General features: G+C 42.1%; 1 protein-coding gene across 1 annotated transcript in view; it reads left to right on the forward strand.

The window, feature by feature from the left end:
• The window catches only part of DYRK1A (dual specificity tyrosine phosphorylation regulated kinase 1A), a 646,342-nt gene that overhangs the window by 371,555 nt on the left and 252,291 nt on the right, over positions 1 to 22,496 (forward strand). The window contains 1 exon segment of the mRNA XM_030202220.1: positions 6,114 to 6,302. Within this exon segment, the coding sequence (XP_030058080.1) occupies positions 6,114 to 6,302 (189 nt within the window).

Raw genomic sequence — 22,496 nt, forward strand, 5'->3', positions numbered from 1 at the left:
TTTGTTTGTCCTGTTTGTCTGTCCTAATTAGATTGTAAGCTTTGTTGAGCAGGGACTGTCTCTTCATGTTCAAGTGTACAGCGCTGCGTACGTCTAGTAGCTCTTTAGAAATAAGTAGTAGTAGTAGTCCTTCCAGGAAACAGGTCTTCAGATCAACCTCCTGGAGCTTTGAGCGATCTGGAACGCTCTGGAGGCTTTCAGAGATTGGCTGTCCAACCAAATCATCTTCATTCAAACAGACAGGTTTGCGGTGTACTACACCAACAAGCAGGGGGGCACCTGATCTCGCCCTCTGTGTCAGGAAGCCATTCAGATGTGGCTTTGGGCACGCCCATATTGCATGTTTCTCCAAGCCATTTATCTGTCGGGTGTAAACAACAGTCTGGCCGACAGACTGAGCAGAGTAATGCAACCTCACGAGTGGTTGCTGAATATGGGCATTGCCTGCAAGATTTTTGGTGCGTGGGGCACCCCCTCAGTGGATCTTCTTGCCACTCAATTCAATCACATGGTCCCTCAGTTCTGTTCCAGGCTTCAGGCCCATGACAGACTATGTCAGATGCCTTTCTTCTACATTGGGGAACAGGCCCTTCTGTATGCGTATTCTCCCATACCTCTGGTGGGAAAGACTTTGCTGAAACTCAAGCAAGACCGTGGAATCATGATCTTGATTGCACCTTGCTGGCATAATCAGATTTGGTTCCCTCTTCTTCTGGAATTGTCTTTCGAAGAACCATGGAGATTGGAGTGTTTTCCAATCCTTATCACCCAGAATGAGGTATCGCTTCTACCTCCCAATCTCCAGTCTCTGGCTCTCACAGCCTGGATGTTGAGAACGTAGAATTCACTTCCTTGGGTCTTTCGGTGCATGTCTCCTGGGTCTTGCTTCCAGAAAATATTCCACGAAGAAGTGTTAATTTTTCAAATGGAGGAGGTTTGCCGTCTGGGTTCAGAGCAAGGCCCTAGATCCTCTCTCTTGTCCTGCACAGACCCTCCTTGAATACCTTCTACACAACAGAGTCTGATCTCAAGACCAACTCAGTAAGGGTTCACCTTAGTGCAATTAGTGCTTACCATCAATGTGTAGAAGGTAAGCCTATCTTTGGACCGCCTTTAGTTGTTCGCTTCATGAGAGGTTTGCTTTTTTTAAAGCCCCCTGTCAAACCTCCACCAGTGTCATGGGATTTCAACGTTGTTCTCACCCAGCTAATGAAAGCTCCTTTTGAGACACTGAATTCTTGCCATCTGTTGTAATTGACCTGGAAAGTCGTTTTCTTGATGGCTATTACTTCAGCTCGTAGGGTCAGTGAGCTTCAGGCCCTAGTGGTTAACACACCTTATACTAAGTTTCATCACAGCAGAGTAGTCCTCTGCACGCACCCTAAGTTCCTTCCAAAGGTGGTGTCGAGTTTATTTATTTATGAACATTTATACCCCACTTTTTTCCACATGAAGCAGACTCAAAGTGGCTTACAATGCACAGGTGAATCAATTACAATTACATTAGGTAGGGCAGAAGGAACAGGGTAAGAAGGGAAAGGGAAGAAGAGACCAAGATGGATGGTGGTAATTCAGATGCTGAGATGGACCACAGTGGTACGAACAGTTCTCGGCAAGGCGATCCACAAATGGGAAATGTAGCAATACCCAGTAAGCGCAGAAGAAGTATGCAGCCTGGAGAGTGGTAGTGGTCACCAGAGGCAGTTCATATGCCAGTTCAGAGAGGCCTTCTGACGGCAGGTGAAACCACAGATCTCACACTGTAGAGGTTTCTCGCCTGTATGAATCATTCTATGCACAGCAAGGTTATGGGAGCTCTTGAAGACGCAGGCACAATATTCACAGATATAATAAACCTTTCTGTCTCGGGGGCCGATGGTCGTGCCCTGTGCGTCTCGATTATGTCTTACGGCCTGGCTCTTGAAAAACAGTGGTCCAAGCTAAAGGCTGCTCTAAATATGGCGACTGATCTTTTTGTGAGGAAAGTAAAGAAAAACAAGAGAAGTAGGAAGCCTTTATGGTTCTCCAAACAAGTAGCTGAAAAAATAAGAGCAAAAGAGGCTTTGTTCAAGAAATACAAAAGAACACAATGAGAGGATCACGGAAAAGATTATCGGATTAAACTCAAAGAAGCGAAGAGGGAAATACGGCTAGCGAAAGCACGAGCAGAAGAAAAAATGGAATGTAAAGAGAGACCTTTTTCAAATATATTGGAGAAAGGAGAAGATAGGAATGGAATTGTGAGACTGAAAGATAATGAGAATGGCTATGTGGGGAGTGATGAAGATAAAGCAAACATGCTAATTATTTCTTTTCGGTGTTCACGGAGGAAAATCCTGGAGAAGGACCGTGATCGGCTTCCGAGGGAACGTCTGGGAATGGAGTGGATACTGCGCTGTTTATGGAAGAAAGAGTTTATAAACAGCTTGAGAATCTGAAGGTGGACAAAGCTGTGGGGCTGGATGGGATACATCCCAGGATACGGAGGGAGCTCAGGAAGGTCCTGGCAGAACCTCTTAAAGATTTATTTAATAGATCTTTAGAGACAGGAGAGGTTCCGCGGGATTGGAGACGGGCGGATGTGGTCCCTTTTCACAAAAGTGGAGACATGGAAGAAGTGGGGAACTACAGACCGGTAAGTCTCACGTTGTTGGTAGGAAAAATAATGGAGTCGCTGCTGAAAGAAAGGATGGTTAACTTTCTAGAAGCCAACGGGTTACAGGACCCGAGGCAACATGGCTTTACCAAAGGAAAATCCTGCCAAACGAATCTTATTGAGTTCTTTGACTGGGTGTCCAAAGAACTGGATGAAGGATGTGCGCTAGATGCAATCTACTTGGACTTCAGCAAAGCCTTTGGTACAGTCCCCCACAGAAGACTCGTGAATAAGCTGAAAAGGTTGAACTTAGGACCGAAAGTGGTGAACTGGATAAGAAACTGGTTGACTGACAGGTGGCAGAGGGTGGTGGTAAATGGAATCCGCTCAGAGGAAAGGAAGGTGAGCAGTGGAGTTCCTCGGGGGTCGGTGTTAGGGCCTATTCTGTTTAATATATTTGTAGGAGATATTGCTGAAGGGTTGGATGACACGAAAATAGCCAATAGAGTGGATACCCTAGAGGGAGTAGAAACGATGAGAAGAGATCTCCGAACCTTAGAAGAATGATTGAGGGTCTGGCAGTTGAAATTTAATTAACTATAAAAACAGAAGAACATACAAAGATCCTACCTGAGTCTAAGTTATACTCACTATTAAATCTCAAAATTAAATCAATTATTCTCAAATTGCCATCTCAATACAGAGATACATAAAGTGAAGTTTATATTAATGTGCTCAGTCCATACCCATTCCAACCATTCTATCCCAAAAGGAATATGGGGTAGTGTCACAAGGGAGCCATCATAGCACATTAAATGTTCCAGCTCCTTATATAGTGTATGTACATACAGTAAAGCCAACCTGGACCTCACTCAATATTGAGCGTTTTTTTTTTTTCAAACCTTAAACATCAATTTTAAACATATATGCACACATAAGTGTTACAATGTAGTATGTATATGTCTAAGTGGAGGAGTGGCCTAGTGGTTAGGGTGGTGGACTTTGGTCCTGGGGAACTGAGGAACTGAGTTCAATTCCCACTTCAGGCACAGGCAGCTCCTTGTGACTCTGGGCAAGTCACTTAACCCTCCATTGCCCCATGTAAGCCGCATTGAGCCTGCCATGTGTGGGAAAGCGCGGGGTACAAATGTAACAAAAAAAAAATGCCCACGTCCGTGCCCTAGTTGCATATCTAATATACTAAACACCCACTATACATGGGACACTGATTATTTATAGTCAAACCTTAGGAGATGAAGTACAGTAAGCGCTAGAGAAAATTAAATGTGACATCTTCCATTTATACTTCCCTTTGAGTTATGGCGTGCTCGTGCTCAATTTCCCCTTGTCCCGCTCGTGATCCATCCTGTTCAATCTCTCATTGAATAGGATGTGTAGAGTGATGCATTTGGGGTGTAGAAACCCGAGAGAAAGATCCCATATAGGAGGGGAGAGATTAGTAAGCTCGACTCAGGAGAGACACCTTGGGGGTGTTGGTGTCTGAGGATCTAAAGATGAAGAAAGAATGCAACACTGTGACGGCCGTGGCCAGAAGGAGGCTAGGCTGCGTAGAGAGGGGTGTAACCAGCAGAAGAAAGGAGGTGTTAATGCCTCTCTGCAAGTCGTTGGTGAGGCCCCACTTGTAGTATTGTGTTCAGTTTTGGAGGCCGTATCTTGCTAAAGATGTAAAAAGACTGGAAGCGGTGCAAAGAAAAGTTACAAAAATGGTATGGGATTTGCGTTGCAAACCGTACGAGGAGAGACTTGCTGACCTGAACATGTATACCTTAGAGGAAAGGAGAAACGGGTGACATGATAGAGACATTCAAATATTTGAAAGGTATTAATCTGTAAATGAACCTTTTTTGGAGACAGTAAGGCGGTAGAACTAGAGGACATGAATTGAGGTTGAAGGGGGGCAGACTCAGGACTAATGTCAGGAAGTATTTTTTCACGCAGTGGGTGGTGGATATGTGGCATGCCCTCCCGCGGGAGATGGTGGAGTTGAAAACGGTAATGGAATTCAAACATGCGTGGGATAAACACAAAGGAATCCTGTTTAGAAGGAATGGTTCTGTGGAATCTGGGGAGATTGGGTGGCGATGCTGGTAATTGGGAAACAAAATGGGAGCTGGGCAGACTTCTACAGTCTATGCCCTGATCGTGACTGAATAGATAGGGATGGGCTGGAGTATAAATTTTAAGGGGCTTCGACGTTAGCTGCAGAACTTAGTACAAGATCAGTGCTGGGTAGATTTCTACAGTCTATACCCTGATCGTGACTGAATAGATAGGGATGGGCTGGAGTATAAATTTTAAGGGGCTTCGACGTTAGCTGCAGAACTTAGTACAAGATCAGTGCTGGGTAGATTTCTACTGTCTGTGCCCTGAGAAAGGCAAGGACAAATCAAACTCGGGTATACATATAAAGTATCACATAACTCATTTATCTTGTTGGGCAGACTGGATGGACCATACATGTCTTTATCTGCCGTCATGTATTTCAGTGACTGTGGATCCCAGCAGGGCACAGATGTTTCTTTCATTCTTCTCTTGCTTTGTTACTGATTTACTGAGACTTGCTAGGGCTGAGCTGGGCTCTTATTGGCTCATGCAAGAAACAGTGTTCAGTCTCCACCTTCTGGAAGGCGTGCATAACCCATCAATTGTTCTGCTGGGCCAGTCCGGAGGGACTAAAGGAAAGCAAATTTGCAGGTAGGACCTAATTTCTCCTTTCATTCTAAATATTGTGATAGTCCAGGTTAAAAATCAAAATTGTTTCCACAGTGATTACTTAATCTAAATCTGCACTGAGCAAAATTCACTCAACTCTTACAAAAAAGGTCATTGGCGTTTTGGCAGGGATCCCCTGCCTTCACGTGGATTTCCTGTTGTTCGAGTGTATTGCTACAGTAAAACTCCCATAGTTGCCTCCATCATGATATGTCCAGCAGTATTGAACTCTGAATAAAGGTGGGCTCCCTGCCAAACCGCCACTGACTGTTTTGTTCAACACTGATATAGATGAGTGATTGCAGTGGAAATAGATCTGATTTTTAACTTGGTGATGGACTATCACAATATTTGTATTATAATGTCATGTACCTGTTAGGTTTTCAGGTTTTGGTATAAAATTTTGGCTGTTATTGAGATTGTGGATTTTACACACATAAGTTGGATGATTTGTTTGAAGTAGCCTTTACATTTTGCTACTGCTTTTTTTTGTGTGTGTGTTTTACATTTGATTAAGCGAGAGCTGTAGTTTGTTCCATTGTTGTTTTGGGGAGAATCAATACCACTGAATTTGGGGGAGGGGAGTGAATATATATATATATATATATATATATATATATATATATATATATATATATATATAAACTGTTGAATTTGACTAGTACTAATATCTCTCTCCAGTCTTAAAAGATACATAGAAGTGGAAATTAGGTTCAAAAATAAACTTTTTGTTTTCTAATATCAAATATTGTCTGCACAGTAGTTATGTGTGTGCTTTTTGCAGGTTTACTATGCAAAAAAGAAGAGACGGCACCAACAAGGCCAGGGGGATGATTCCAGTCATAAAAAGGAGCGGAAAGTTTATAATGATGGTTATGATGATGATAACTACGACTACATTGTAAAAAATGGAGAAAAGTGGATGGATCGTTATGAAATTGACTCTTTAATAGGCAAAGGTTCCTTTGGACAGGTGAGGCAGTTAGAAAAACATATTTTAAAGTACCAGTGCTGGCAACAAACACTTTGGAATAATTTAATTGACAGCAAACTCCAAATTAAGGCTTCCCATTCTGATTTTTATTTGAGTAAAACACAATGATCATGTTTGAAAAACTTCTTATTCATAGTCACTCTTATGAATCTTCATTAATCCAGGCACTCCATTCAGACGTCACATTTGATTTTATGTAAAGTGTAAATACAGCATAGATAACTGATGAGAAGGCTTAGGAGAGGTATATAAAAAAAAAAAAATTAGGCTATATTGTAGATTATGATCCACAGGACAAAAAAAGCAGTATGAAAGTACGTAGAGTCTCGATTTTCCAATTTAAATGGGATCAACCTATTGTCGGGTAAGTGAAAAGTCAGATAATAAACCTCTCAAACAATGCATAAACAAAGGCATAATATAAATAAATGTGTTGATGTCACGGGGTGGGGGGTTCTGTTGGATATGCGAGATGGTTGGATTAACGAAGGTCAGATAATCAAGACTGTACTCCAATACCAAAAGTGAAAACATTTGAGTGAAGAAATGGGGACATTGACATTTTGAAGAATTTAGGTAATGCATTCTGCTAAAGTAGAAGAGGTCTTGTTATCTTTTAAGCTGTCTTAAGCCCGGAAGAACCAATGCATGATCATGTCTGGGTTTATCAGTGTGTTGATGAAGCACAAGGCCCACATTGTACAGACACTTAGGGTGAGGGAGGTGGAGAGTAATGAGAAAGTGTGGGATACTTGAGTAATAACCTACTTTGGATATACCAGTTTTCAAAGACAGCTTATGGATTTAAGTTTGTTCTGAAAATTATCCCAGAAGACTTGCTTCATAATTATACCTCCTGTTTGGTACTAGTAGTTTTGCTGTGAAATTTATATATATACTTTTTAAAATCTAAACATATATATGTAAATGAAAACTCAGTCCAGACCCTACCTTCATAGCGCTCTCTTTCATGCCTTGTATCCTGCATGTTGACTTGTGTTTATCTTATTGTTCCATTATTGTATTTGCATACTGATTATTTAAAAACCCAAATCATAGTTACCTGATGCTAGTGTCCATCTTGGTGGTCAGCACCTAAGAAAAAGATCTAGGTGGTGTAGACAGTATGCTGAAATCTTTTGCTCAGTGTGAGGCGGTGACCAAAAAACATTCTAAGAACTATTAGGAAAGACCAAGAATACTATAATGCCTCTATGACGCTCCATGGTGCGACCTCTCCTTTGGTATTACGTTCAGTTCTGGTTGCCGTTTCTCAAAAAAGATATAGCGGAAATAAAAAAGGTCTGAAGAAGAGCGACCAAAATGATAAAGGGGATGGAACTCCTCCCATATAAGGAAAGACTGAAGAGGCTAGGGCTTTTCAGCTTGGAAAAGAGGCAGCAGAGGGGAGATATGATTGAGGTCTTCAAAATCCTGAGTGGTGTAGAATGAATAGAAGTGAATCGATTTTTCACTCTTGCAAAACTACAAGACCAGAGAACATTCAGTGAAGTTACATGGAAATACTTTTTAAACAAATAGGAGGAAATATTTTTTCACTCAGCGAATAGTTAATTTCTGAAACTCATTGCCAGAGGATGTGGTAACTGCTGTTAACGTGTCTGGGTTTAAAATAGGTTTGGTCAAGTTCCTGAAGGAAAAGTCTTCAGTCTGCTATTGAGATAGACACGGGGGAATGCCACTGCTTGCCCTGTGATTGGTAGCATGGAATGTTGCTACTTTTTGGGTTTCTGCCAGGTACTTGTGACCTAGATTGGCCACTGTTGGAAACTACTACTACTACTTAACATTTCTAAAGCGCTACTAGGGTTACGCAGCGCTGTACAATTTAACATGGAAGGACAGTCCCTGCTCGAAGAGCTTACAATCTAAAAAGACAAATGTACAGTTAATCAGGTCAGACAGATTGGGACAACTTATATGTTCGAAAGGTTAGGTTCCGAATGCAGCATTGAAGAGGTGAGCTTTAAGCAAGGATTTGAAGATGGGTAGGGATGGGGCTTGGCGTAGGGATTCAGGAAGACTGTTCCAGGCATAGGGTGAGGCAAGGCAAAATGAGCGGAGCCTGGAGTTGGCAATGGTGGAGAAGGGTACTGAGAGGAGGGATTTGTCATGTGAGCGGAGGTTACGGGCAGGAACGTAGGGGGAGATGAGGGTAGAGAGGTAGGGTGGAGCAGCAGAGTGAGTGCATTTGTAAGTAAGGAGGAGAAGCTTGAATTGTATGCGGTATCTGATCGGAAGCCAGTGAAGCGACTCGAGGAGAGGGGTGATATGAGTGTATGTGCTCAGAGAGGATACTGGGCTAGATGGACCATTGGTCTGACCCAGGATGGCTATTCTTATGTTCTTATGTACCTTTGACGCCTGGTGAGGCAACAGCATTAATGATCTGCCTGATGGGCATAGCATGAGCCTCCAGATCAACTGGAGTGGCACCATCAGTGTCACCAATGCCTCTGCCTCAGCACCACGCTGATAAAATGTGCTGCTGCTTCTCATACGGTAAGGCCCGGAGCCATTCCTCAGAGACAGGCGCTGGTGTAAAGGCTGGGCCAGTGTATTGACAGCCTAAGAAGATGTGGGGGCCAAATTAGAAGACTGGTCTTGGCTCTAAGGATGCATCCAAAATAGGCTGTTAAACAAGTGTCCCATCCCACCTTAGTGTCTGTACAAATGTCGGCACCTTACTTCCCATGATTCAGACAAACGATTGGCTATGCTTTCTGGACTTAAAGGATGCTTACACCTACATAAGGATACATCCATATCACCGGAGATAATCTCAGATCCCTAATAGGAAAATACCAGTACCGCGTTCTGCCTTTTGACCTCACATTAACACCAAGGGTTTTCACAAAGTGCTTTATGGTAGTCGCAGCATCACTACACAGAAAGGGGGTGCACAAGTTTACCTACCTGGACGATTAGCTGGTGAGAGCACGTCATAGGAATTTGCTCAAGAATCAGTGCAAAGAACTATTTGGCTGCTGTAATTACTAGGGTTCGTTGTCAACTACCGAAACGTAGGAGCAGAACATGCACTCTGAAGCACTATATTTGTTCCTATATTTCAAGGGTATATGGGATCATAGTACCTGATATGGTCCAGCATTAATACATTGACTTCAGAAACGCAGACCTAATCTCACTGTATCTACAGTTCAATGCCTATTGTTTGCTGAAGCTGTGATCTTGCATACAAACCAAGACTGCTGACACGGGTTCTGATATGCTAGAATAACAGAGTTGTTATCAGAATCAAAATCATGGCCAGAACAGCTAAGGACTCTTGGAATTACCCTTGCATCCAGAGAGATGCTGGGGCTGGCAAAACTGCACCTTGTTTATAAGCCCTGGCTTCTTGTCAAGGTGACTCCTTCAATGTGGTGCCAGTGAGACTAACAGTTTGCCCTTGAAGCCACAATATTTGAGGTAAACAGTTATTTGTGCATCATCCACAAGACCAGAATGTGCGTCATTAGTACAGCTGCAGCCCATGATTTGTACATAAAAAGGGTCTTTTATCTGATGCAAGGCTGCTTTAGCTATATTCCATCCAAAGATCAGACCTGCGTGGGACCCGACTGACCATCCGAGGAACATGCTGTCATCTGGAGAACTGTATCAGGTTGTATACTTCCCATGTACCTTTATGTACGTGCTTAGGGGTTCAGAGTGACTCTCTTACTTAGGAGTCTAGTTCAAAGTTTATGGACATTTAAGCTGTTTCTCCATTTCTTTATTCTTTGTTTGTACATTATCTTTGCTGCTATTGTAAATAAAATAATTACCTTGTTTTTAATAATGCCCTCGATGTGGAGTTAGTTCTTTTATTGTTTAGGGTGCAGTGAGCTTGGATCTAAGGATAAGGGGAACACATTTGCTTCTGATACTTCACTCACTAATTTTTCTGTCTTGTCTGAGACCCATTTCTTTCAGAGTTTATACTAAGTGTCAGGTACTACTTAACATTTCTAGAGCGCTACTAGGGTTATGCAGCGCTGTACAAAATAAACAAAGAAGGACGGTCCCTGCTCAAATGAGCTTACAATCTAAAGAACGAAATGTCAAGTTGGGCAGTCTAGATTTCCTGGGTAGAGGTGTAGAGGTTAGGTGCCGAAGGCGACATTGAAGAGGTGGGCTTTAAGCAGAAAAATGTGTTTTCTGTATTGTGCCATCACAAAGTCCCATCTCATTCCATTTCAGAGATTGGAGTTCATTGGAGCCCTGCTGTACATATTTCAGGTACAAGCCTTCCTTCCAGAACCCAGAGCAGATGCCATGATAGATATCACTGAGGGTTCAGCAGAGCCAGCAGGTCTCAGCTTGGCAGATGTATTAGGATACTTGGCTCCTTTGTCCATGTCACACCCGTGGTGCAGCTCCTTATGATGCAGGTTCAGTTAAATCTAGCCTCCTAGTGGTACCAGGCCACAAGGAAACTTGCAGATGTTATTGTGACTCTGGAGCTTGCAGGGTCACTCTTGTGTTGTAGAATTCACATCCTAATTTGATTCTGGGACTTCTGTTCCAAATTCCGCTTCCCCACAAGACATTGATGATGGATTCATACAACCTGGGTAAGAGAGCTCATGTAGAATGGGCTTCACGCTCTGGGTCGTACAGAGGTTCAGCTTCTCATCAACATCCTGGAGCCCCAGACCATTTGGAACAGTCTAAAGCTTTCAGAAACCAGCTTTTGCATGAAATTGCATGGTGCTCAGATCCCACATACCTGGTGGAGAAGAGAAATCTTGCAGATAGACTGAACAGAGTAATGGAACTGCACAAGTGATCTTAACACTCTACTCTTAATGTCTTCAGTTGGTTCAGTCTACTGCAGTTCGTCTCCTACATCATTCTAAACCTTTTGATCATGTCACTCCACTTCTCCGCCTCAAACACTGGTTGCCCCTTTTTGACTGTATCTAGTTCAAGCTTTTCATTCTTGTGTTCAGGTCTTGCCTCCCCTCATCCAGATTACCTTTCTCGCCTACTCATTCCGTTTACCTCATCCGCTCACTCTGTTCTACTACTGCTTTCTTTCTACAACTCTCTCCCTTTCTGTTGTCTGCCGGGATTTCACTCGTGCTTCTGCCATCAGTTACGCAGGCCCCAAACTCTGGAACATTTTGCTTGCTCACCTCCGGTGAGGAGCCTCTTTTAAAATTGCTTTAAAATCTCATCTTTTCAACCTTGGTTACCCTGCTGCAAATCTTTTTCATGCAGTTTCATCGTGGATATCCTGAAAACCTGAATGGGAAGGGGTTACTCAAGGACCACCTAGGGAAACACTTCTCTAGGTCCCACTGTAATATTTATAGCACCATCTTTTCATAGGTGGGTTGGGGCTGTTATGGTGTGGTAAGTTTTCAGTGTAGGTTTGGGTGTCTTTTTGCAAGGGTTTGTGTTATTTTGAAAGTAGTCTCTGGGGCAAGGGCTGCCTTTGGTGGCCCGTGTCACCCAAAATAAAAATGCTCGACTAGTGTTCTTCACACCCTGTGGAGTCACCACACAAAATCCCATCTGATTTTGAACAAAGTGTCTAGCAGTGGAAGGAATGTGTGTGCTATTCCTGAGGTAATGGTCTCAATTTGAATATTTTTACTTTGTAGTTAAGACAGGTTGCCTGCTCTGACCAGTCCACGGACCTCTTCTGTGTCCTGCCTCCTGATGTAACTTACTGTTTCCTTGTAGACAGGATGCAACAGGGACAGCCTGTATTAATCATTGCCCGCCACAGCCCCTGAACAACAACACAGCCACTGCTGTCTAGCTGACACCAACTGGCGCCTATTTTATAAAAGTCTGCTCCCCCTGAGATCAAAACCTAGCTACACCTCTGCTATATTTAAACATTCAAAGGCTTCTGCATGTGTCGGTCCTGCGTCAGCATAAATGTAGTTTACAATAGTATCACTTTGTCTTTTTATGTCAGATATTGTAGATGTTCCTACACCATATTCTTCTACCAAATTTTTCTACGGCACTCCCTCTCTTAATTTCTCCACAATATCAAGTTTCTCTTTTAATTACAAAACGTGCCGCCTTCACTTTTTTTTTCCATTTTGAAGCAGAGATAGCAAGGCTGTTTCCTTTGCCATATCCCCGCAAGCAGCAATAGCAAGACTGTTTCCTCTGCCACGTCCCTGCAGGAGCAAGGCAGAAAGGACTTTTTTCTGCTGCGTATGAGTTAGGAAATGGCTGGATGAGGAAAAGGCAGGGCTTTTCTCTGCAAGTATTGGCTGGGAAGGTATTGGCAGATAATGGGTCCGGATAATTGGAAATCCGGATGATCGGTGTTCAGATATTTGGTGTTCTACTGTATTTATTTATTTTACATTTGGCATTTTCTGTTTTAATCTTTTATTTTCTTCCCCTTGTTCAGTTGTATATGTGCATATAATATTATACTGATTCAGTTGACATGGTCATGTTATTTTGGTTGAGACAATTAGGGATAGGAGGGAAAGTTTACGATTGGTTTTCTTTGTACTTATCTGGTTGTATTCAAGTACGGAGTAGAGGGACATTGTCAGATATTGTGGTTCAGAGAGGAGTACTCTGCTTTCCCCTCTTTTTTTAAAATATTTAGCATTGTTGTGTTGGTTGCTTGAGAAATTGGGTGTTGAATACTGTTTGTATGCTGATGACGTTTGTGACTGATAACGGTGTGGGGTGTTGATTTTTTTCCCCCATAACTGTATGGGGTTTTGGTTTGTCGGATCAAATCTCAGCGTACATAACAGCTATTTGAGAGAAGGTGGGGGCAAATAGATTGGCTTTCAATTTGAAGAAGATGGAGATAATGATTGTGGGACAAAAGAAGGATGAAAGATGGCCTCAGTCAGTGGAAGTGTGTGGTGTGGAGATGGTGATTAAGAATGAGATGAAATTGTTGGAGGTGTTACTGGATGCACATCTTACTATGGAATCTCAGATTAATCATGTCATTTGTATATCATTTGCCCAATTATGTTTTTCACGTTTGAAGCCAAGCTTCCCTTCAAAGAACGCATTGCCTTCAAGGTTTGCACTCTGGTCCACAGGATTATTTACAGTGTAGTTCCTGGATACATGTTGAACCTAATAAATCTGCCACCCAGAAACAGTACCAGTCTATCCCGAACTTAATTAAATTTACATTATCCAGACTGCAATGATCTTAGATACAAAATCAACTTATGCATCCAGCTTCTCTTACATAAGTACACAACTGTGGAACGCACTGCCTAAAACCGTGAAATCAATTCATAACCATCTTAACTTCAGGAAGTCACTGAAAACCACCTTGTTTAAGAAGGCCTACCCCTCAGACCCAACTTAATTTTTTACTTCCTGTGATACAGCAAAACTATGGACCGTATTGGACTTTTTTATAATATCTTTGTTGCCTTATACTCATGTTATCTATAGGTTTACTACTATTTTGTGCATTTGTATTTTACTGAACCGGAGCCTGCCTCTACGGTATTATGTAAGCCACATTAAGCCTTCAACTAGGTGGGAAAATGTGGGGTATAAATGTGTTAAATAAATAAAATGTTTGTTTCTGATTTTCGCTCTGTTGTGCAAACTATGGCAATATCAAAGATAGATTACTGTAATTCTTTGTACTGGGGGGGGGGGGGGGGGGTATCTGCTGCAAGAATCTCAAAGCATGCAGTCATTCTAAATCTCCCACATAGACTAGCTATACTACAACCTTAGCGGTGCCACTCACTGATATGTTTCTCAACTCGGCGACAATTACACACCCACCTCTTCATTGGTATGTGGTGGCAGTTTTTGTTCAATATTTTTCTTTCTTTTATATTATAGTTATATAAACAAAATTTCATTCCTTATTTATTCAAAGATCAATACTCATCTTTAAGATGCAATGTTTACCGGGAGTATTTTTTTGTCCATCATTGAAAAGGTGGGTGTGTAATTCTCGCTGAGCTGAGAAACATATTAGTGAGTGGCACTGCTGAGGTTGTGGTATTGTTATTCTATGTTTGAGATTTAGAATGACTGCATGATTTAAGAATTCCCTTTAAGTATTTTGTGTTTTTGAGTGGTTTAAATACAGAATTTCAAAGCATTACATATAGTGCAGAATGCTGCAGCGAGGGTGGTTATGGGTCTCACATGGTGGAATCATATCACTCCCACTTTGAAGCAGCTACATTGGTTGCTGTGCAACATAGGATTCATTTTTAAGATCCTGAATTTTCTTCACCAGACTGTGCATGGTAAAGTTGCATGGTGTTTTCAGTCTGTAATCAAGTTGTTTGTATCTGCTAGGGAATTGAGATCTGATTCTACAAAAAAAATCTGGCAACTGACTCATTGATAACTACATATTATGCTCTTACAAGGACGGAAGCCTTTTCGGTTGCAGGTCCCGTGTTGTGGAATATGCTGCCTGGTCATCTGCACTATTGCTCTAAAGTAGACCACTTCAAGAGGTTTTTGAAGGCTCACTTATTTGTTCAGGCTTTTTAATATTTGGCAGCTGGACTCCTTTCAGTGTCATTTACTGGTGTTTTGGGGGATAGTGAATACTGTATTTGTGTTATGTGTTTTTAATGTGATTGTTATATTGATACCCACTAAGCGGGATATAAGCTTTATAAAGAAATATTAAATAAATGGCATATGTTTTTTATATTTTGGTGGTGCATTTGTTTTTCTTTTCTTTTATAGACCGTGTTTTTTTTTTTTTTAATCTACAAAGGTTGAATATTATTGAGACCCTTTGAACAGGTGCGTTTCCTCTTCTATCTTTCTCTTTCCTTTTGGTTTTCCTTTTTTCTTTTCATTTGTTTTAATTACGTAGTTTATATACACTATGTACACTCTTTTTTTTTTTTTACACATTTTTAAATATTCTGGTCTCTTACCTTTTATCCATTGTGATTGATATGTTTGTAGGTGGTTTTAACATTTTACTTTTATTCACTTTTATACACTTTATGGATGTGTTCATTCCTTTGATGATTATTATGCGTATTTTACAAATCTCTCTCTCTCTCTCTCTCTGTGTGTGTGTATATATATATATATATATATATATATATATATATATAGAGTAACATAGTAAGTGACGGCAAATAAAGACCTGAACGGTCCATCCAGTCTGCTTAATGGTCACACTCATTATCAATTCATGGTTAAATCAACAAGTGTGATATTATATACTTGATTATGGTCTTTCTTTGGTGTTTCTGGGACATAGACCGTATAGTCTATCCGGCTCTATCCTTATGTTCCAACTGCTGGAGTTGCAGTCGAAACCTACCCTAGTCGATTCATCTTCTCATTTGTGAGAGACAGACCGTGAAAGTCTGTCCAGCACTTCCCTCATGTCCCAACCACTAAAGTTGCTGTCTAAGCCCTTTCCGGTCCATCCTAAACCAGATTACCATATATGAGACACAGACCATACAAGTCTGCCCGGTATCAGCCATAGTTCATCACTTCCAGAGTCGCCATCTACAGTGGGGGAAATAAGTATTTGATCCCTTGCTGATTTTGTAAGTTTGCCCACTGACAAAGACATGAGCAGCCCATAATTGAAGGGTAGGTTATTGGTAACAGTGAGAGATAGCACATCACAAATTAAATCCGGAAAATCACATTGTGGAAAGTATATGAATTTATTTGCATTCTGCAGAGGGAAATAAGTATTTAATCCCTCTGGCAAACAAGACCTAATACTTGGTGGCAAAACCCTTGTTGGCAAGCACAGCGGTCAGACGTCTTCTGTAGTTGATGATGAGGTTTGCACACATGTCAGGAGGAATTTTGGTCCACTCCTCTTTGCAGATCATCTCTAAATCATTAAGAGTTCTTGGCTGTCGCTTGGCAACTCGCAGCTTCAGCTCCCTCCATAAGTTTTCAATGGGATTAAGGTCTGGTGACTGGCTAGGCCACTCCATGACCCTAATGTGCTTCTTCCTGAGCCACTCCTTTGTTGCCTTGGCTGTATGTTTTGGGTCATTGTCGTGCTGGAAGACCCAGCCACGACCCATTTTAAGGCCCTGGCGGAGGGAAGGAGGTTGTCACTCAGAATTGTACGGTACATGGCCCCATCCATTCTCCCATTGATGCGGTGAAGTAGTCCTGTGCCCTTAGCAGAGAAACACCCCCAAAACATAACATTTCCACCTCCATGCTTGACAGGGGGGACGGTGTTCTTTGGGTCATAGGCAGCATTTCTCTTCCTCCAAACACGGCGAGTTGAGTTCATGCCAAAGAGCTCAATTTTTGTCTCATCTGACCACAGCACCTTCTCCCAATCACTCTCGGCATCATCCAGGTGTTCACTGGCAAACTTCAGACGGGCCGTCACATGTGCCTTCCGGAGCAGGGGGACCTTGCGGGCACTGCAGGATTGCAATCCGTTATGTCGTAATGTGTTACCAATGGTTTTCGTGGTGACAGTGGTCCCAGCTGCCTTGAGATCATTGAGAAGTTCCCCCCTTGTAGTTGTAGGCTGATTTCTAACCTTCCTCATGATCAAGGATACCCCACGAGGTGAGATTTTGCGTGGAGCCCCAGATCTTTGTCGATTGACAGTCATTTTGTACTTCTTCCATTTTCTTACTATGGCACCAACAGTTGTCTCCTTCTCGCCCAGCGTCTTACTGATGGTTTTGTAGCCCATTCCAGCCTTGTGCAGGTGTATGATCTTGTCCCTGACATCCTTAGACAGCTCCTTGCTCTTGGCCATTTTGTAGAGGTTAGAGTCTGACTGATTCACTGAGTCTGTGGACAGGTGTCTTTCATACAGGTGACCATTGCCGACAGCTGTCTGTCATGCAGGTAACGAGTTGATTTGGAGCATCTACCTGGTCTGTAGGGGCCAGATCTCTTACTGGTTGGTGGGGGATCAAATACTTATTTCCCTCTGCAGAATGCAAATAAATTCATATACTTTCCACAATGTGATTTTCCGGATTTAATTTGTGATGTGCTATCTCTCACTGTTACCAATAACCTACCCTTCAATTATGGGCTGCTCATGTCTTTGTCAGTGGGCAAACTTACAAAATCAGCAAGGGATCAAATACTTATTTCCCCCACTGTAAGCGTTACTTTACACAACCATACACATTCAGCCATTTAAGGTTAGGTTTTTATAACTTCCATTTTCTAGTAAGAGATCCTCTGCCTTTTTGAATTCCGTCATCATGTGTGTCTCTACCACCCAGTGGCGTAGCCAGAAGTCAATTTATGGGTGGGGCAACAGGATGGATGGGTGGGCACTAGACAGTGGTGTGTATATATATATATATATATATATATATATATATATATATATATATATATATATATATACATATGTGTGTGTGTGTCAGGGGCGTAGCCAGACAACAGATTTTGGGTGGGCCTGGGCAAGAAGTGGGTGGGCACCAAATGTTCTCCCTCCCCCCTCCCCCACCACGAAAAAATATCTCAGCTGGCAGGAAAACACTTCTTTCCACCTTGGCAGTCTGGAGCAGGCTTACACTGAAAACTGAGCATGTGCAGGTGCCAGTATCATGGAGAGTAGCATTTTCGTTACCACCAGGGGGAAGTCTTCAGCTGGCGGAGCTTGGGATCCCCACCAGCTACTGCTAAACATGTGCTACTGATAGGTGGGCCTGAGCCCTAAATGGGTGGGCCCCAGCACACCCAGGCCCACCTGTGGCTACGCCACTGGTGTGTGTGTATGTGTGTGTGTATATATGTGTGTGCGTGTGTATATATGTATATATCCATTCTTTTATACTTTGAACTCTTGTATCCTTTTTCATTTTTACAAAAGGTCATTTGTATTGTGTGTTTATTGTTTGAAGACTCTTGAATCAGACACTTAGCTGAAACCTGGTGCCATGCTGGGTCTGCCAAGGAATAAAATGTTACATTTTCATCTGTTCGTGGAAGAGCTTTGCTGGCTACACTACTCTTCATTTGGTGTTTGTGTGCATAGTGTATCATAGTCCTCCGCTTCTGCGGTTTCTTTGAACACACAGACAAACATGGTTTAATTGGATAGAGTCAGCATGGATTCAGCCATGGGAAATCATGCCTCACCAATTTGCTTCATTTTTTTGAAGGCGTGGATAAAAGTGAGCCAGTTGATGCAGTGTATCTAGATTTTTAGAAAACAGTTGACAAAGACCCTCATGAGAGACTCCTGAGAAAACTAAAAAGTCAAGGGATAGGAGGCAATGTTCTGTTGTGGATTAGGAACTGGTTGGTAGAAATTGTAGGGTTAAATGTCCATTTTCTTAGTGGAGGATGGTGAGTAATGGAGTGCTACAGGGATCTGTACTCGGACTGGTGCTATTTATATTTATAAATAATTTGGAAATTGGAATGACAAGTGAAGCATTAAATTTAGAAATGACATAAAACTGTTAAAACACATATGGACTTTGAAAAATTGCAGGAAAACCTTAGGAAATTGGAAGATTGGGCATCCAAATGGCAGATGAAATTTAATGTGGACAAATGCAAAGTGATGCACATTGGGAAGAATAATCTGAATCATAGCTACCTAATGATAGAGTGCACCTTATGAGTCATCTCCCAAGAAAAAGATCTAGGTGTCGTAGACAACATGCTGAAATTTGTTTTTTTACAAGTGTGTTGCGACAGCCAAAAAAGCAAACAAGATGCTAGGAATTATTAGGAAAGGGATGGAAAATAAGAATATTTTAATGCCTGTGTATCACTCCATGGTGTGACCTCATCTTGAGTGTTGCATGCAATTCTTTTTGCAGTATCTTATAGAACATATAGCAGGATTAGAAAACTTTTACAGAAGGAAGACCAAAATGAATAAGGTGGTGAAACTTGTCTCATTTGAGGAAAGGCTTAAGAGCTTAGACTCTTCAGCTTGGAAAAGAGATGACTGGGGAGGGGGGAGATATGATAGGGGTCTACAAATCCTGAGTTATGTAGAACGGGTAAAAGTGAATGTTTTTTTTTTCTGTTTCAAAAAGTACAAAGACTAGGGGACACTCAATGATGTTACGTGGTAATACTTTTAAAACAAATAGGAGAAAATATTTTTTTCACTCAACAAATAGTTAAGCTCTGGAACTTGTTGCCAGAGGATGTGGTTATAGCTGTTAGTGTATCCAGGTTTAAAAAAGGTTTGGACAAATTCCTAGAGGCAAAGTCCATTGTCTGCTATTGAGATAGACATCGGGGTTGCCCAGACTTGCCCTGGGATTGGTAGCATGGAATCTTGCTACTATTTGGGATTCAATGAGTAGTAATAGCATGGGAACCACAGTAGATAACCGTAATTCACACAAAATCGATATATCTCATGCAATTTAATCTTCATTTATATTCTATCCATTGATATATTTTCAGTGGACCATGAGACATCAAATGTAATCATATAATGTGCTAAAGGATCTTCTGTAGTGCACAGCAATTCCAAATCTAAGCTCTAAAAGCTTCATCAATCATTTGCCTCAGTAGCCTAGTTTAATCTTACACCTAAACAAAAAATAATTTTATACTTTCTTTGCCAAATACAGACTTCAAAATCATTGAAATCTGTATTTGCAAAGGGTGTATAGCGCACCTGTTCAAAGGGTCTCAAAATCATTGAAATGATAAAGCAAAACAACTAGTTATTTGAAGTGTACTCGCAGTGCACAAAACACAGCACTGATTCGTATTTGAACAGAACTGACAAAGCCATGTTTCAGCGAAGACCACCTTCCTCATGGGTCACACAGTCTTATAAAGTTCTGTCATACTGTTCAGTGTTGTGCTATCAGAACAGCTGTATGTATAATTACAAAACTTATCCACCTATTTTACTGAAGGTAAATGTGGAGAAACCTTGTCTGGTGTGTCCCCAAGGCTTCAAAATGTGGAGAAACCTTGTCTGGTGTGACCCATTCTGCTCTAATCGGGTCTTGAACGTCTGGATTCTTTGGGAAGGTCTTAGAGGGACCTCTAAGCCCACTCATGGTCGACAAAGATGGAACTGCTGATTCCGAAGCAGAAGGCTCCTCCAGTGCCTCAGAAATAACAGAATGGGAGGTATTGCAACATATGCCAGCAAGTCAGGTTGTGGAGCTCCAATACAAGTTCCATCTGGCACAGGGTATCTGGATGGAACAGGAGTCTCAGTGCAATGGCAGTGCGAATGCTTTCGCCCCCTTTCTGGCAGGTTCCTGGTCTGAGTTTTCTCTGACAATGTGACAGCGATAGCTTATATCGCCAAGCAAGGCAGGACCCACAGCCATGCAGTGGTTGTGGAGGCGGCCTCCTTCATTTGTTGGGCAGAGAAAAATCTTCTTGCTGGCCACTCATATCACTGGGTCCTTTAATTGTGGAGATGAACTTTGTCAAGATGCTCTCCTTATACCCTGGAGAATGGGAACTATCAAGCCAGGGTTTTCAGCTGATACTGGATTGGTGGGGTTCAGCACTTCTGCACTTGATGGCAATGAAAAAGAATGCCAGAGTGCCCAAGTTCTTCAACCATCAGAAAGAACTGTGCTCTGAGAATCAGTGTCCTGGCTGGAGACACTTTTATTGTATGTTTTCCATCCTTGGCCTATGGTAGGCTATTTGTTGGCAAGGATCACATTGCCACTGGGGTCAAACAATTCTCGTACCCCAGATTGTCCATGGTGGTCGTGGTATGTGGACCTGATTTGACTGCTGGATGGGGATCCTCTTTTTCTTCCACACGTACACAGCCCACTGAAGCAAGATCCGGTACTCATGGAGTGTATCTGTGCCCCTTTGATATTACAGCTTGGATATTGAAAGGGCTCAGTTGAGTAGAAAAGGTTTTCTGATTCTGTTATTACATCCTTGCTTCAGGCTTGTAAATGCTCTATGTCCATGGCATATGCGCGGGTGTGGAGGATGTTCAAGGGCTGATGTTCTGAGCGTGGACTTTCTTCCTTCTCAGATTGTGCACAGCTAGCATTTCTCCAGGCAGGTCTTCAGAAAGGATTGGCGTTAGGTTTTCTTAAAGTTCAGATTGCGGCTTTGGCCTGTTTCAGGGATCGACTACAGAAGACATCGCTTGCGGTTTACCTGGATATCGTTCAAGGTATGGGCTGTTTGAGGCCTCTCTTTCATACACCAGTGGAGCCTTAATTTAGTTCTTCAGGCTCTTCAGAAGCCTCCTTTTGAGCCACTTCAGAAGATCACCTTGAAAAGCATCAGCACCTAGGCTTTCGGAGCTTTAGGCTCTCTCGTCAGGATCCCTTTCTCTTTTTTTCACAGGTGGGGGGGGGGGGGGGTCTCCCTGTGCACAGTTCCTTCCTTTCTTCCAAAAGTGGTATCAACATTTTATTTCAAACCAATCTGTGGAACTTCAGTCCTTTCGCAGAGAGGATGAAGAGGCTCTGTATTTTTTCTTGAAGCTTCTTGATGTGTGTAGAATCCTGATTAGATATCTGGAAGTCATGAGTGAATTTTTCAAATTGTACAGACTGTGCTTTTTGGTAAGCAGAGACTTGGCCTCATGACTTCCAAACCCACAATTGGTAGATGCCTGAAGAAGACTCTTGCATCTATTTGTTTGCTTGCGGGGAAGCAGGCTTCTCAGGCTTTGCAGGCTTCTCAGGCTTTGCAGGCTTGTTGTACGAGGCGTACAGCAACATCTTGGGCAGAGACCACCTTACTGCCTCCAGCAGATATTTTGCATAGGGGTAACGTCAACTTTTCCAAGCACTACTGGGTGGACTTTGCAGCTTGCTTAGAAGCCAGTTTAGGGGATTTGGTTCTCAGGGTGGTGGCACCAGGATGTCACCCACTTTAGGAGTTGCTTTCAAACATCCCACAGGATCTGGAATAGTGGGAAGCTATATAATGGAAGGAGAAATTAGATCTTACCTGATCATTTTCTTTTCATTAGTCCTTCCCACTATTCCAGAGGCCCACTCAAGATTTCTGAGATATATAGTTGGTGCGAAGTAATTGGTCAAATAATGACTGTAACATTGCATGGTGCTTTCTGTATAGCTTTTGTTCTCAAGCAATGAAGAAATAAGAGCAGACCAGCGTAGTGGAGTACTACAAAATTTTTTCACCATAAAATTAAAACATTAAAAACTCTTTACATACCCAGCATAACAATGTTTCGCTCTGTCAAGGTCTGCGTCAGGGACTGAATATAAACTATGAAAC

This window comes from Microcaecilia unicolor, chromosome 4 (genome assembly GCF_901765095.1).
Source record: "Microcaecilia unicolor chromosome 4, aMicUni1.1, whole genome shotgun sequence".
Taxonomy (NCBI): Eukaryota; Metazoa; Chordata; class Amphibia; order Gymnophiona; family Siphonopidae; genus Microcaecilia; species Microcaecilia unicolor.